Source organism: Molothrus aeneus, chromosome 2 (genome assembly GCF_037042795.1).
Source record: "Molothrus aeneus isolate 106 chromosome 2, BPBGC_Maene_1.0, whole genome shotgun sequence".
Classification (NCBI taxonomy): Eukaryota; Metazoa; Chordata; class Aves; order Passeriformes; family Icteridae; genus Molothrus; species Molothrus aeneus.
In genome coordinates, this window is record NC_089647.1 from 15673037 (window position 1) to 15688725 (window position 15689).

The 15689-nt window shown below is 54.5% G+C and overlaps 1 protein-coding gene across 1 annotated transcript in view; it reads right to left on the reverse strand.

The window, feature by feature from the left end:
• The window catches only part of PDE2A (phosphodiesterase 2A), a 41599-nt gene extending 32353 nt beyond the window's left edge, over nt 1-9246 (reverse strand). Inside the window, exon 1 of the mRNA XM_066571968.1 lies at nt 9078-9246. Coding sequence (XP_066428065.1) covers nt 9078-9145 — 68 coding nt within the window. The 5' untranslated portion in view covers nt 9146-9246. The remainder of the gene's footprint in view (nt 1-9077) is intronic.
• Nucleotides 9247-15689: the final 6443 nt, after the last annotated feature.

Below are 15689 nucleotides of genomic sequence, written 5' to 3' on the forward strand. Positions count from 1 at the left end.
CGGGCACACACGGTTCAGCAACACCCTGGCATCTGCAGGCAGGAAAGTCAGGGAGGGCTGCTGAGCTGCCATGTTCCATTTGAAGCCTTCAGGAGCCCTGCACAATTCCAGACCTGCACAATAATGGACAGGTGCTGCATGGCAGTGCCAGAGCAGCTGGCAGGAGCTGCGGGAAGGGCAGCGCTGGCACCGAAGCTTTGCCGGGTGGGATTTGTTTGCTGAGCAAACGAGGGGAGGCTGCTGATCCGGCTGCAGAAGGCTGAGCCCTGTTTGCTCGGCAAACACACTGCTCCGGGTGCTCCGCCCTGGAGCATCAGGTCCTATGCAAGCAGCTGCCCCCACTGCCAGGCTGGGAGAGCAGCTCCCAGGGCTGCCTGGAGCCACAGGAATGCAGCTGGCCCTCGTGGTGGGGCTAGAAAGCTTGGCAGCCCTGCAAGGCTGCAAATCCCTGTCCACATTGCACGGCAACCCTGCAAATCCCCGTTGTATGGCGTTCCTGTAAATCCATTCCTGTTGTACAGCATCCCTGCGAATCCCTATCCCCACTCCACGGCATCCCTGCAAACCCCTAGGAGTGCCAGGAGCCACAGGAATGCAGCTGGTCTCAGTGACAGGGCTGGAAAGCCTGGCAGCCCTGCAAGGCTGCAAATCCCTGTCCCTACTGCATGGCAGCCCTGCAAATCTTCATCCCTGTTGCATGGCATCCTTGCAAATCCCACCATCATGGGGACCTCCAAGCAAAGCCACCAGCACCCCAAGGGAGCCAAACTAGGCAGGAGCATAGCCAGGTGAGAGAGAAAACACACAGTTACCCTGAATCCCTGGGGAATTGTCCTTGGATAAATGCAACCCTACAGATGCTGCCAACTCGTCTTTCAATTAGTCCATTTGGTTGATAACTAGAGGGGGAAAGAAAGCTGCAGTTGATCGTGGTTCAGCATGTGTTCATCATCTAGCCTTCGCTTTTTTTTTCCTTCCAGCATTGTTTTCCTTTAAAAATAGTGGGAATAGAGCAGGAGCCAGGATCTTGCCTGTGCTTTCCATGCCCCATGCTTTCCATGAACAACAGCACCCTAGGAGCAGGGATCGTCTCCCAAGGAACACCACAGATTTCTAACTGGATCCTCCATCTGTGAACATGGCACAAGTGGGAGCCACTCACTGGGCCAAGACTTCTTCTCAAATGATCCAAATATTCCCATGAGCCAGAGTTAGGGAGTGGGGACCATCTGTGGAGGGACAAGACATGGCACAGCTCAAAGCGACTCATGCCTTGGAAGCTTATCAGGGCAAGAGTGGCTCTGTCTGATACTTTCAACCCATTTGCCAGAGCTGAGTTGAGCTTTTCGCTTCCAAAGCCTCAGCTTTCCCTGAGAGGAGGGAAGGGGGAAACTGGGGGTGGGGATTGGCTGTATGGACTGCCAGTGGTGGGGCTGGTGTGGATACTGGGGGAGAGATGGAACGGGCAGAGAGATTCAGCTCAGCCCTGGGACAGGCATGGAGATGCCATATGGAATATGGAAACAGAATTACTGAGGTTGTAAAAGCCCTCTGAGACCATCAAGTGCAACCATTCCCCCAGCAGTGCCAAGCCTGCCACTAACCCATATCCCCAAATGCCACATCCACAGAACTTTTAAATCCCTCCAGGGATGGGGACCCCATCACTGTTCTGGGCAGCCTGTGCTGCACCCCTGCAGGGAAGGAATTTTCCCTAATATCCAAATTAAATCTCCTCTGGTGCACCCTTCTGGGCTGGTCCCTGGCACAGCCAAGATCCCACTGGTACTGGGACCAGTGCCGGAGCAGTCAGGCTTTTATTCCTCGACCATGCTTTCCATTAATTAATGGCTTTTCTGTGGTTGAACTGCTGGCTCCAGCTCCCCTGCCACACTGTGCCTGGACAGAGCCCTGGCAGGATGACTGGCAGCCAGGTGCCACCTGGAAACGGTCCCCAGCCTCGTCCCCTTCCCTGTGTCACAGTGCCCATGACAGGGCTGCTTCAGGAGCTGGGATCCAACTGAGCTACAGGGTTCCCAGAGTACCCCCTGGTCCCTCCTGGGAGCACAGGGGTTCTCTGCTGTGCCTGCAGACTGGGGGCTGCAGGAGGGAGGTGATATAGCTGGGGTCCCCCCGGCCATGCTGCAGCTCTCTGCACTGTCAGCTGGCACGTGGAGCTCGCTGCAGGCTCTGTGCACAGCAACACACACCGTGCCTGACGCTGCATTCTCACCAGCCCACGGACCTGCTGTCCCTGTCCCTGCTGTCCCTGTCCCTGCCCGCGCCGCGGGGGAGAGGGGCTTCTCCAGCAGCTCCCCACCTTCGCAGAGCCTCCATCTTCACCAACACAGCACACCCACACAGCCAGGAGCCAGCTCCCACGTTGCTCCTGGGGGAAGGAGACCTTCTTTCCATCCCTGCACAGTGGGACAGGTTGCTTCATCTCCTTGAAGTAAGGGAGATGGTCCCAACTGGACATGGGGGGCCCCAAGGACAGACCTCAGGGTTCCCAAACCATGGGAGCTACTGGCACTGGTGGCCCCTCTGCCCAGCCAGCAGCATGGCACGCCACAGCACAAATCCTGCCCCAGGCAGCTCCAGCTGTGTCCTGTTGATCTGGTAGGCACAGGACCCGCCACAGATGCCTGACTGGGACCCACAGCCATTCTCAGGATCATCATTTCCCTGGAGACAGCCACACCCAACAGCAGGCCCCCTCAGCCTCTTCCTCACAGGGTTCATCATAGCCAGCTCCCACCGTGAGCAGCTTGTTTCCTGTGGCACCCTCTGCAGCAAGAGCTCACCTGGCTCTGCTGCTGCATCCACCTGCACCTGGGTCTGAACAAAGGAAAGCAGCACCCAAAGGGCACCTTGGTGCCTTAGAGCCCTCCCTTGGGCTGATTCTGGGGAATCCCTCGGAAGGTTTGCTGCCATTTCCACAGGGACGCTCCTCATGCCTCAAGACCTGCTTTGTCCACAGCCAGCACTGCTTTTCCTCATTTGAGCTTTAGCAAAACACCCCAGTTTTGGGGGTTTCATCCAGCAGCGTTGCTGACTCAGCATCTGTCCCACTCCCCAGTGAGGCCAGGACAGGTGCAAGACAAAACCACGACAGGTCCCAGAGAGCCTTTGGCTCAGCCAAAGGGGGAAAAACATGGATGGGAAGGCCCCAAGGCTGTGCTGGTGGGGAAAGTGGAGCATATTCTGCTGAGGGAGAATGGAGCACTGCAGCCTTTGTCCTGGCAGACCTGACACTAACTCTAGTCAAGCACTAACCACAACACTGCTCATAGACCTAACCATAAACCTACACCTTGGCATAGCTGTAACCATAAACTTAGACCCAGCCTAGCTCTAAATCTAAACCTAACTATGACCCTAACACTAAACTAAGCCTTAAATCTAGCTCTAACACAGACACTAAACTAACTTGAAACATAATTCTAACCCTAGCCCTAAATCTAATCCAAGGCTAACAATAACCCCAAACCTAAGCTTAAATCTAAACCTAAGCATAAACCTAAAATTAGTACTACTCCTAACACTAATCTGAACCTTAAATGTAGCCATGGGCCAAACACCAGCCCTAGACTTAACTCAAACTCTAACACTACTCTTAGATCTAACCAGATCCTAAATCTTTTATCTTAGCTCTAGACCTAACCTTAAAGCTAAACTTAGCTTTAGCCTTAACCTTAAACCCTAATCTGAACGAGCCCTAAACTTGACCATAGTCCTAAATCCAGACGTAAATTTAGTCCAACTTTAGCAGTAGCTCTGACCCTAACTCTAACTCTAATCTTAGATCTATCCCTACCCTTAGCTCTGACCCTGACCCTAATCCTAACCTCAGGCCCAGCTTCAGCCCCTCAGCAGCCAAAGGGAGGCCAATCTCTGCCCCTGAGGTGCTGCAGAAGGACCGAGGGGGTCCCTGCATCCTGCAGCTCCTGAGGATGTTCATGCTCAGGATCCAACACCCTCCTCTCAGGAGGGGAGCAGGAGTTCCATCCCATTGCAGGAGTCCCATCCCATTGCAGGAGTCCCATCCCATTGCAGGAGTTCCTGGCTTGAGCAGTTGACAACCAAATTCTTGAAAATTGTCATCAAGAGGCTGGGGATTCTGGCACTGTTCCCCATCACTAGCACCATCTTCCTTGACCCCAATTTCTTACTTAAAGCCTTCATGGCTTCTACCTGCTTTTTCCATGCAGGAAGGATGCTGCCATCCACCTGTCTGTGATCACACTAGTAAAACGCATGAGGAAAGACCCCATTTTGGGGAGAGCAAGGGAAAACACAGCAACACCCACAGCTTGTGTCCTTCCAGCCAGGCTCAAGCCAAGTGCTGGCTTGAGGACAGGGCTGTGGAGACATCCTCGCTGCAGACGTAAGTACACAGGGCAGCTCTGGTGTGAGGATAAACCCCAAACCACCAAGAAGCTGCACAGACATCCCACAGCATCAGCACCAAGCAGCAACATCCTCACCAGGCTGATCCATGCCACTGCTTGGCAGGGCTCCAAGCCTCAGAGCCAGGCTGGGGACCATCAGACCAAGCAGGGGCTGCAAATCCCTGCATTCCCAAATTCTGGCTGCCCTGCCAGCTTTTGCCCTCACAGACAGTAGCATTAGGGCTCTGCTGCCATGGGGTGAGATTAAGTGTGCATGGAGGTTTTCACTGGAGCATCAGCATCCTCATGCCATAGGAAACAGACCCTGAACTTCAGGGGACATGGGCAGGTCACCCTCCAGACCTCACCCCATAGCCAAGCAAAGCACAGGCACGTTCAGCTGGCACCAGCTCAAGAGAAGAGAAGGGGGAAGAAAACCCTGCACCAGTCTCTGCCTTTCAAATGCTCCTTATAAATATCTGCTCACCGTCTTCTGAGTCACCCAGCTGAAACGTGCAAGTTATTAACAGCCTGGGAAGGGGCTGGGAAGCAACTGGAAGGCAGAGGAGGCTTCTGGCTAAGTCAGCACTTTGTCCCAGAGCTGCACTGGCAGCACTGCTGTCTGCTTCTCCCTCTTTGGGTGGAGAGCAGAGGGCTCTGGGGATGCTGCAACACACAGTGAGGCTGTCCTCGATGGATGCAATGCTCAGGCTAAGCCCCAACCCAGCCCCAGCCCCAGCCAAAAAAAGTCAGGGTTTCATATTTTCAGTGGGAAATGCACCTCGTCCCACTTCCAAATCCCTCTCTTTGTTCTATTTGAATATGCAAACTGATAAAGGCCCAAAAGGCTTGAACCCACCCAAGATTCTCCTATGTCCTTCCTCTCCTCTGACTCCACACGCCAGTGATGCAGGCAGGGCTCAGAACATGGGTCCAGGAGCAGGATTTGCTGCTGGGAGAAGGATTTGGGGACAGGAGTGGAGCAAGAGCTCCTGCTGCCAAATAACCAGCCTGAGGGACATTCCTGAGCTGGCACCCAGCAAGTCCCTGAGGCTGCCATACCGGTCCATTCCCCACAGGGGATCCTCTGTGGATGACAAGGTTTGGGGACAGCTTCCTACAAGGTGCTTCCAAACACCTTCCTACACATTTCTACAAGGCCAGATTGGATGAGGAAGGACCTGGTGTACTGAAAGGTGTCCCTACCCACGGCAGGGACATAGGAACTGGATGAGCTTTAAGGTTCTTTCCAACCCAAACCAATCATCCCACAATTCAGGTTCCAACTCCTGCCACATCAAACCTTGCTGTCATCTCCCATTGCTAAGGCAGGTGAGACCCCCCACCCAGCCCTGACACCTGGGCTGGGGGAAGCCAAGCTCCAGGCTGCCTGCTGCCCACTCAGCAGCCTCTGCACTGCCTGACCCCCCTGCTGCTGCTGCTGCTGCTGCTGCTGCTGTGCAGATGGAGCCATGGCAGCAAACAAAGCCTCTCCCAACACTCACTATCCAGCTCACTCCCCCCTCCAGACAGGCCCATCCATTCAGGAGGACAAGCTGGACAGGCAGAAAGTCCCAGGAAGCTCTGGGCCCTGCTGGCATTTCTGAGCCCAGGACAGCTCCTGCTGAGCCACGTGGGAGCTGGGAATGAGACAAAAGCAAAAGCAAGGACCAGGGTCAGAGGGCAGCAGAAGCAAATACGGATTCCCAGAAACTGCTGCCACATCCACCGTTGCCCCCAGGGAATCCTATATTCAGCCCTAGATGGATGCTCAGCCTCCCAGAGCAGCACAGCTCACAGGGGATGAGCAGGGCTCTGCTGTAGATGCTGGCCAGGGCACACTTGGTGTGGGTCCTCACTAACAGAGCCAGAATCTGGCCCAATTCCCAACTCTTCCAAACCACTGGCCATTCTGAAGCTGGAGATGCTTCTCAGGGAGATGGCCTGGGGTGATGGAGGGGAAATTCCTCGCTCACCCTGGAGACTTTCCATGGACAGGTGCAGGGTGCTGGGAAGCTCCTGGCATATGCAGAATGCAGGGAGCTTGCAACCAGGAGTTTTCCCTCTATTTTCCCTGCCAGGCTCCAGGGCTGGGTGCACAGGCAGGTGGGTGATCCTGAAGAGCCCCAGTTACAAGTGCAGGAAGAGCCTGAGGCTTTCAAAAACCTGGAGAGCACCACCTAAGAACCCCAACAATGGGAGACCAGGTTAACCTCCTTCCACTGAACCCCTTTCCCTGCTGGAGGGGGAGCAGAGCCATCCGGGCCAGACTGCCAGGACAATGGAGTGATGGAGTGAGTATTTTCCATGGCATTTTGCACATGCAGTCCAGGGAACAGCAATAACCATGAAGGGTCTGGGGGGTTCTCCAGGGGGTTTGCAGGTGCCCCAAGGCTCCCAAAGTGTGGCTGAGCCCAGCCCATGCTCCCTGTGTCCCAGACAGTGCCGTGCCCTGAAGGAAGCCCTGACCCCTCCCAGCCTCTGCTGAGCTGGATCCTTCCCGCAGGGATGCTCAGAGCTGCATCTCCTCCTCTGTGTTTTCCATCTGCAGAGCTCAGTAGCTGCTTCCCCAGCCCCGGCTGCTGTCAGATGCTGTGAAAGCAGCAGCTCCAGGCACCCTGACACCCCACCCACCTCTAACCAGGTCAGTGTCCACCCACCTGGGAGCACACTTCCCAGCAGGAGAAAGGGAGGAAATGGGTTAAAACGTGACCTGGATAATGCTGCACCTGCATCCCCTTGCAAAAAAATGCACCATGCACATGGGAGAGCTGGGCCACCTCTGGATGCCAGCCCCAGCAGCACTGCCAGCCAGCAAGGAACAGGGCAGGGCTGGAGGGGAGGCAGGGAGCAGGCAGCACCCCTCCCCACAGTGCCAGCCTCACCACTGCAGCCCCTCCAGGGAGCACTGCAGGGCCAAGGGCATCATCCTCTGGCAACTCCTGGGAAGCTTTTCCACCTCTCTATACCCCGTGGGGTTTACAGGAGCAGGGACAGATGTCTATGAAGGACATATCCCGGGTAAAAGGGTAAAGCAGCTGGACTCACCATTCCTACCTCGCCTGCCAATTCCTACCTGGGCACAGCCAGCCCAGCTACACCAAGCTTTTCTGTCATTTACTTTTTTTAAAAAGCCTTTAAACAGCAGCAGCAGAGGCAGGAGGGAACATGGGGCTCGCATGGCATTTCAAGACCTTTGTGTGTTTTGCTGAAAGAAAAGGACACGTGCACGTGTTCAGGCAGCACCAGAGAAGGATCTCTGCAGGGAACAAAGCACACACAGCACCAGGGAGTGAGCCAGGAGAGCTCAGGGAAGGATGCTGCCTGCAGAGACAGACCCAGCACCCACAGAAGCGTAGGAGGATCAGCACCTATTGGGGCCTTGAGAAAACAGATCCAAGGCACACATTGCATGTAGGCAAGAGAGATGCTGGAGGATGTTTTCTATGGAGAGGGAGAAGGTTCTCACCCAAAGGTCAACTCATGAAGGTGTGAAAATTCGGTGAGGGAAATGTGTAGAGCTGGGGCAGGAGTGGATGGAAGCTTCCCTGCACCCCAACAATCCTGTCATCACCTAAAGCACCTGCTCCAGGAGACCCCAGGCTGCTCCTGGGCACATTCCAGTGCAGCAATGTGCCTCCTGGTTCTGGTGGTCCTGGTGTGAGCAGCTGAGCCAGGCAGTTCGGCCAGAGCCCGAGCATGTGGAGCTGGCACTGTCAGACAAAGGAATCCAAGCACTGAGAAGCCTTCCTCCCTTTTGCCCTAGACCTGCATTTTTTTCCTGTGGTTCACCTCACCCTCCCAGAGGGCTTTTCAAAATGTGGGATATGCTCCCCCTGGAGTAGGGGGAGGAGGGATTGGGAGCACCCCAGATCCTTGGTGCCCAGAGCACGCGCTGTGAACCATCCGTGCACATCCTGCTTCCCAGCAGCTGCGGCGCCTCGCCAGCGCTGCACACGCGTGTGCACAGACACGGGGGGCTCTGCCAGCCCAGCCAAGCCTCTGGGCACTGGGAATCCACACACTGCAAGCTTCCCCTCTTGCCACGTGGGCTCTCCAGAGCATGACCCTTCCCTGCTTCCAGGGAGCACTGTCATCCCTCAGCAAGGTCACCCAGGCTGTCACACAAAGCCCGTTGTGCCTGCTGCAGCAGGAGACCACCATGACCCCTGGAGCCCGATCCCCACCTGGCCATACACAGACAGGCACTGTGACACAGGGACCCCCAAATCTGCTTGGTGAGCGGGTGGCTGTGCAGGGGCTGGCTTCTCTTGCCCTGTGTGAAGCTGCCAAAACCATAATTCAGAAGCCTGACCTGAATTTCACAAAGTCACCCGGGCCCCCCTGCGGCCCACCACTGGGCCAGGAGCCTTCTACCCTTGCAGGAGATCATTATGGGATGGGGGTGATGGGGAGACAGGGAGATTCAGTTCACACCAGCCCTCTGGCACAGAAACACCAGCGATGACCTGCCCCGGGGCTAACATAGGTGGAGACTGGGGAACAGGGAGGGGTCGCAGCCTCTTGTCATTTCCTTGCCACCCCCTCCCTGACAGCTGTCAGGCAAGAGGAACTTTTTCCTGCGTCCCTGACGTCTCCTTCGCTCCTCTGCCCGGCATTACTCCCAGAGCATCCCTCCCTCTTGGCGTGGTCCCCCATTCCCGATGCCTGCGGGAGGGAACTCACATGTCAGATGCGGCCGCCTGGTACGGCTGGCTCCGGCAGAGAATGGAGTGTCCGCAGCCCTGGCCCATGGCTCCGCATGCTTCGGCAGCCCTCCCAGCCCCGCCGCCGCCGCGCCCGCTCCTCGGTGCCGGCTGGGAGCGGAGCCTCCCGCCGCGCTCAGCTCGCTGCTGTCACCGAGCCCGATGCAGCGCGCCGAGGCGTGCGGGAGGGGAGGACGGAGCGGGGGCGACGCTGATTGACGGCGCTGCTGCGGCTCCGCGGGGCTGGGCGGGGGCCGCGCCGCTCGGCGGAGGGCCCGGAGGGGCCGGAGGGGCCGCACCTGCCGCCCGCCGCCGCCCACCCCGCGCCGCGCCCGGCCTCGCCCGTGCGCCGCGCCGCGCCGGGGAGCGCCCGCCTTTGTCTCGGAGTGCCCGCGGGACCTGCCCTCCCCGCTCTCCCCTCTGGGCCTGCTGGGACCGCAAGGCCGGTTTGCCGTGCGCTGTTACTGCCCCGGTGGCATCGGCAGCAAAAAGCACCACTGGGCAGATCTGTTCCCACCTAACCCTGTCCCAGAGGTACTGAGCAGCACTTGTCCCACAGGTTCCTGTCCCAGGGGCAATGAGCTGCACTAGGCAACACTTGGACCACAGGTGGATTGCTTTCCCGAGGGCACTAAGCAGCACTGAGCAATATATTTCCTCTTTTGTAGGGGATATGGCCTCAAGCTTTTCAGGAGAGGTTTGGATTTGGTATACAGGACAATTTCTTCCCCAATGCTGTTGTCAAACACTGCAGGCACCATGCCTGTGGGGATTTAAAAGCCATGTAAATGTGATCCTTGAGGACATGGTTTAGTGGTGGGCTTGGCAGTGCTGGGAAATAGTTGGATTCAGAGGTCTCAGAGGGCTTTTCCAAATAATGATTCTGTGATTCTATCATATAGGGCAGCACTGGACCACAAACAGGTCCCTGCCAGAGAGTGGACACCCTGCAAACAGTCCCAGCCACATGGGTGGTCCCCAGCTTGAACCTGCTGCTCTCCTGTCCTGGGCCCCATGGGCTGAGGTCTGGCAGTGTGAGGGGTCAGCAGGGTGGGGCAGTGTCAGAGGGGTCAGCAGGGTGGGACAGAGTCAGAGGGTGCCTGGAGAAGGGTAAAAGTCACTACAGTGCCAGCACTGCCTGTGCTCTCCAGGCAATGACCCCATGCATGGGAGCTACACTCCCAAGAGGGACCCTGGGAAAGGACACCCATCCTACACTGAATTCAGGTCAGAGTTTTCTGTGAAACCTCACACCTCCTGTCACAAGGGGAGGGAATCAAAAAGGACCAACAGTAACCTGAGCTTTCCAAGATATTTAAGCATTTCAGCTTCCTCCAGTGCAAGCACTAGAGACAAAAAGGGAAGCTCCTAGGGACCAGGTCCTGGACAAAGACTGTGAAGAGATCATCCAGCTGATGAAGGTCTTGACTCAGGATCATAGAACCACTGAATGGTTTGGGTTGGAATGGACATCTGAAGCTCCTCCAGTTCCACTCTGCTGCCATGGGCAGGGACATTTTCCACTAGACCAAGTTTCTGCAAGCCCCATCGAGTCTGGCCTTGAATGCTTCCAGGGATGGGGCAGCCACTGCTTTTCTGGGCAGCCTGTGCCAGGGTCTCACCACCCTCACAGCCAAGAATTTCTTCCCAAATATCCTATCTAACCCTACTGTCTGTCTACAGACTAAAGCCATCCCCATTGTCCTGTCACTTCAGGCCATTGTCCAACATCCCTCTTCAGCTCCCCTGGCACAATGGAAGGGGCTCCAATGTTTCCCCAGAACCTTCTCTTCTTCAGGCTTAACACTCCCAACTCTCTCAGCCGTAGGAGGGATGCCCACAGCAGATGTGTTCCAGTCCTCAGAGCATCTCCACAGCATCCTCTGGACTCCCTCCATCAGCTTCATGTCCTTCTGATGCTGGGGCCCCAGAGCTGGAAGCAGCACTGCAGGACAGGTCCCACCAGAGCAGAGCAGAAGAATCCCTTCCTTACCTGCTGCCCATGCTCCTGGGGCCAGCCCAGGACACAAGGGGTATCTGGGCTGTCAGTGCACATGGCCAGGGCATCCTGAGCTTTTCAACTCTCAAGTCTTTCTCCCCAGGGCTGCTCTTGATCCGTTCTCCAGCCATTCTGTGTTTGTTCTTGGGAATACTCCAGCCCAGGTGCAAGACCTTGACTTAACCTTGTTGAATTTCATGAGGCTGGCACAGTCTCCCCTCTCCAGCCTGTCCAGGTCCCCCTCAATTCCATCCCTTCCCTCCAGCATGGTGACCACACCGCAGAGCTTGGTGTAAACATGCCAGGGGTACCCTGGATCCCACTGCCTGTGCCACTAACAAAGATCCATGTCTTTGCCCTGCTCTTTGCTCTGCCCTTTCCCTCACTCTCAGCATCTCTGGGCCACTGGCAGCACGGAGCCATGGACCTTTGTTCTCAGCCAGCACAGCCACACAGGTTAATCTAGGAGCATATCTGGGGTCTGCAGGCTCCACTGCACCCCTCTGCATCCTCTGCACTCGCTCCCCATGCTGTGTGCTGCACCACAGGCCCAAACCACACTCCCAAACTGGGAACTTGGCTTAGTGCATCAAGATTTTGCACCAAAAAAAGCTATTTAGGTTGCTCTTCACTATCCTTGCAGACCTTCACCTCTCCAGCATCATTTGCCTGTGGGGAGAAGGGAGGAATGTGCTTTAAAGTCGTTGTGGATCCACCAGCTGGGACGTCAGAGCAGCAATAGATATTAAGGGATTAGCACTCAAATCACATCAGTTCCTGTCAAATTCACCAGAATTAATATCCCCATGGCCTACAGATATAGGCAGTGTATCAGTTACACAAGATCCTCTGACTTTGTTATCTGCAAGGGGAAACTGAGGCCCAGACCTGCAATTACTTTCCCAATTTTTCCCCTAAGAGCTGAGAGCAGAGCTGGGACTAATTGGAGATTATTTTAAGGACCATCACTTTAATCTAATCCCTGTTTCCACCCTGAGCCTCAGATTTAATGACTTAGGTTTTCATCATATCCTGCACTCCTTTAGGGGGAGAACCTGCTGTGGGGCACCATGGGGTGCCCTGAGGACTGGGAGCCATTCCAGCACTCATCCATCTCCTCCCACCTAGGTGGCCAAGTTGTTCCCAACACTCTGCAGAGGCAGTAGTGGATGCTGGGAGTAGGGTGCCTGCCATGTATGGGCCATCCCACACCCTGCTAACCCCCACCACCTTGTAATCTACAAGGAGTCCCCTCCTTTCCAGAAAAGCTGGTTCCCATGCTTGTTCATCCCAGCCTCTCTTATTCCCCAAGAGATGTTTTTGTCTTGCAGTGGTCCCCAGGCAGAAGCAGCTGAGAAGATCAGAGCAGATTTGGGTGCAAAGACCACCAGAAGGAACCATCCATGTCCAGATGCTGGGCAAGAACCATCACATCTGCATATTACCATGGAATCATGGAATTTGTGTGGGAAAAGCCATTTGGGACCATCAAGTCCAGCCATTCCCCACCACTGACAAGCCCTCCAGTACACTATGGACCCAAGTGCCACATCCACATGGATCCCCACTGTCCCACATGCTCCAAAGCCCTGGGACTCCCTCCACAACTCCCTCCACGACTCCCTCCAGTGTGATGCCTAGCTCTCTCCCTTCTCATTCCCCTCTCCAAATGTCATTCCTGGTATTTAAGAGACGTGGTTTTCTCAGCTCCACATCTGTCTGTACTATTTTCTCCTCAAGAGAAAACTCTGCCCCATATCCAAGAAGCTTCTTTGAGTCCTCCTGCAAATGGCAGCACAGTGTGTGAAGTCCCAGGGGTGTCATGGAGGCTAAGAATCAGAAAAACCCTCCTGGAATGTTTTGGTGTGTTTGATTAAAAATGCTCAGTTTGAGGCTGGTTTTTGTTTTGTTGTTTTTTTGGGTTTTTTTTTAATAAATCCTGCTAATTCTTCCTTGGAAGCACACAAGGCATTTCTGGGTGGGGATTGCTGCCAGGATATTGCTGGGTGGACATCACTGGATGTGTTGGAACCCAGGAAATTCCTCTGGCTGCCCTGGAGGGCTCGAGCCCCAGCCCAGGGGGCTCAGAGACCTTGGCACAGAGCCCAAGACCCTGTGCCTTTGAATTAGCCCTTGGAAAAAACAATTACCAACCTTATATGAAGAATTACAAGTGACTACAGTATAAGTAGAATGATAGTGAATTTATCATGGGGTGAAAAGTAGATTATTTGGGGTTTTTAAAATGGGGGTTCAGGGGGCAAGATGGAGGAATATGGGTGAGTCCAGCCTTTCTTCTTCTTCTTCTTGGCCTCCATCTTCTGCTGTAATGTTGGCACTTTTAGGTTGGTTTAGAGTAGAAGCTCACTGTCTAACATAGGTGATAGGTATTGGAAAGTAATTGTAAATATTGTACACGTAGTTCTTAGTATAAAAAGATAACACCACCCCAGGGGCAGGCAGAATGCCTCTGTCTGTCTTGCTGGGTTGACCTCAGCAGGCCAGGAGAAAGAATTTTATAGATAAGAAACAATAAACAACCTTGAGACCAAGAAATGAAGAGTTCTGACTGCTTCTTTGAGCGCTGGGCTGGGAAAAGAGACTTTGTAATGCATCTCGGGGTCACTGTGACCAGCTAGAGAACCCGAGAGGCTGCTACAGAGCATGGACATTCCTGGTACAATCTCCTGCACAAAGCTGCTCAAACCAGGGCTTCATTGATCCATCTCACAGGAGTGAGGCCCCAGTGATGGCCAGGGAGATCCTCCCAGAAACCTTCTCCAGGTGCACCTGAGAGGGGCAGCTTAGCCTGACCTCCTGCTGCAAGGAGAGGGTCCTGGGAGACGTGACAACAGTCAGAAGTCCTGACACAATGTCTCCTACAAATATCACCTTATCTCCTACAAATCTCTCTTGTTTCTCCTTGATGGAGCTGCTGGGGATCCTGCACTGGGCACCAGCATGGGCTGCATGTCTTTATTTACTGCTGGGAAAGCGAAGCAGTGCCAGGGTTCCGTAGGCAGCGTTCCATCTCCGTGGGCTCATGCCGATATTTGTGGCGTGAATGCGAAACGAGCCTTGCTTTGCTTTCTGCTGATACTCCTCAGCAAGATGATTGAATTCTGTGGGCTCTGAATAGGCAGGCTTTGTCCTCGAGCACGTATTGTGCAGGATACCAATTCCAGTGCTAATGGAGATGTATTTGCTGATACAAAGCAATTTGCACCTTGAATACCTTCCCTAGAAATGGGCTCTACATCACACCAGAGCTGTGAGCTCTCTTGCTGTGCATGCAGGGAGATACTTCTCTTCCTCTGAAGACACCCAGTCCGGCTTCCTGGAATGGTCTGAGCCATGGTAGACTTTCCTACTTTGAATCATGGAATCACAGAATAATTAAGGTTGGAAAAGCCCTCAAAGACCACCAAGTCCAACAGCTCCCCATCACTGCCAAACCCACCACTAAAATACATCCACAAGTGCCACGTCTACATATCTGTTTAATCCCTCCAGGTCCTGCCATGTACAGAGGCATATCCCTGAGAAAGTTCAATTTCAGCAACTTTTGGGGATTTTTTTTCCCCTTTCTGATTTTTCCACCATTTTCCCTCATAAACCTGAGTAGTCTTTCAGGGAGAGAAGAAAACAGCAAAACAGAGAAAAGCTTTTCCATTTCCATTGACATTTATCCTGGGAACAGATAAAGAACAGAAAAAAACCACACAGAGGAACCTGGAGCCTTGTTTTTATTGCAACGTCGGTACAAGATGTTCTCAATAAAAAAAACCAAAAGGAAATAAATTCACAGTGAACCAGAAAATCATTCCCTGTGTCCAGAGGTCCAACAGCTCACCTGTGATTGAGGCAGAACAGAGAGATACACCCTATGTGTATTTTGGGGTGGGGATGGGTGTCCCAGGAGCTGTTTGGGGCCACTACATCCCACACTGGGGCAATGCTGTCACCAATGCCAGCCCATCCCATGCTGGAGCCATCCAGGTTTGGTGCTACTGGCTAGGAAGGTGCTGGATGGAGCTGGGATGGAGCTTCTGAACACCACAGGAAGGAGCTTGGGTAACTCCTTGAGGAGCTCCTTGAGTAGCCTCCTTGGGGAGGCAAGGGCTTTCCTTGGCTTTGGAAATGGGATTTGGAGAAGGAAAGGGAAAGAAGAGGAAAAGGAAGGATGGTGAAGGGAAAAGAAGGGGAGGGGGAAGGAAAAAGGGAAACAAGGGAGGGAGAAGGGGGGAAAAAAGGCAACAAAGGGGAAAGAAGGTAAAGGGGACAGGGGGAAGGGAAAAGGAAAGAGAAAGAGGAAAGAGGAAAAAGAAGGGAAAAGGGAAGGGGAAGGGAAAAGGGAGAAGGAAGAGATCTGAGTCAGCCACCTTCTCCAGGGCTGTTTCACACCGTCATAAGCTGGTCTCAGCAGCCCCCCAGCCCCTGGGATTGGCAGGACAGTGGGAGGGCGGCTGGGGCCAGCCCCTGCAGCCCCATCCAGCACCTGCCAGTGAACATGCCCTCCAGCCTCTGCCAGTGTCCCCTGCCTGTCACAGCTGTCAGCTGGCTGCGGGAGGGGACAGGCACCCGCTGGCTCTG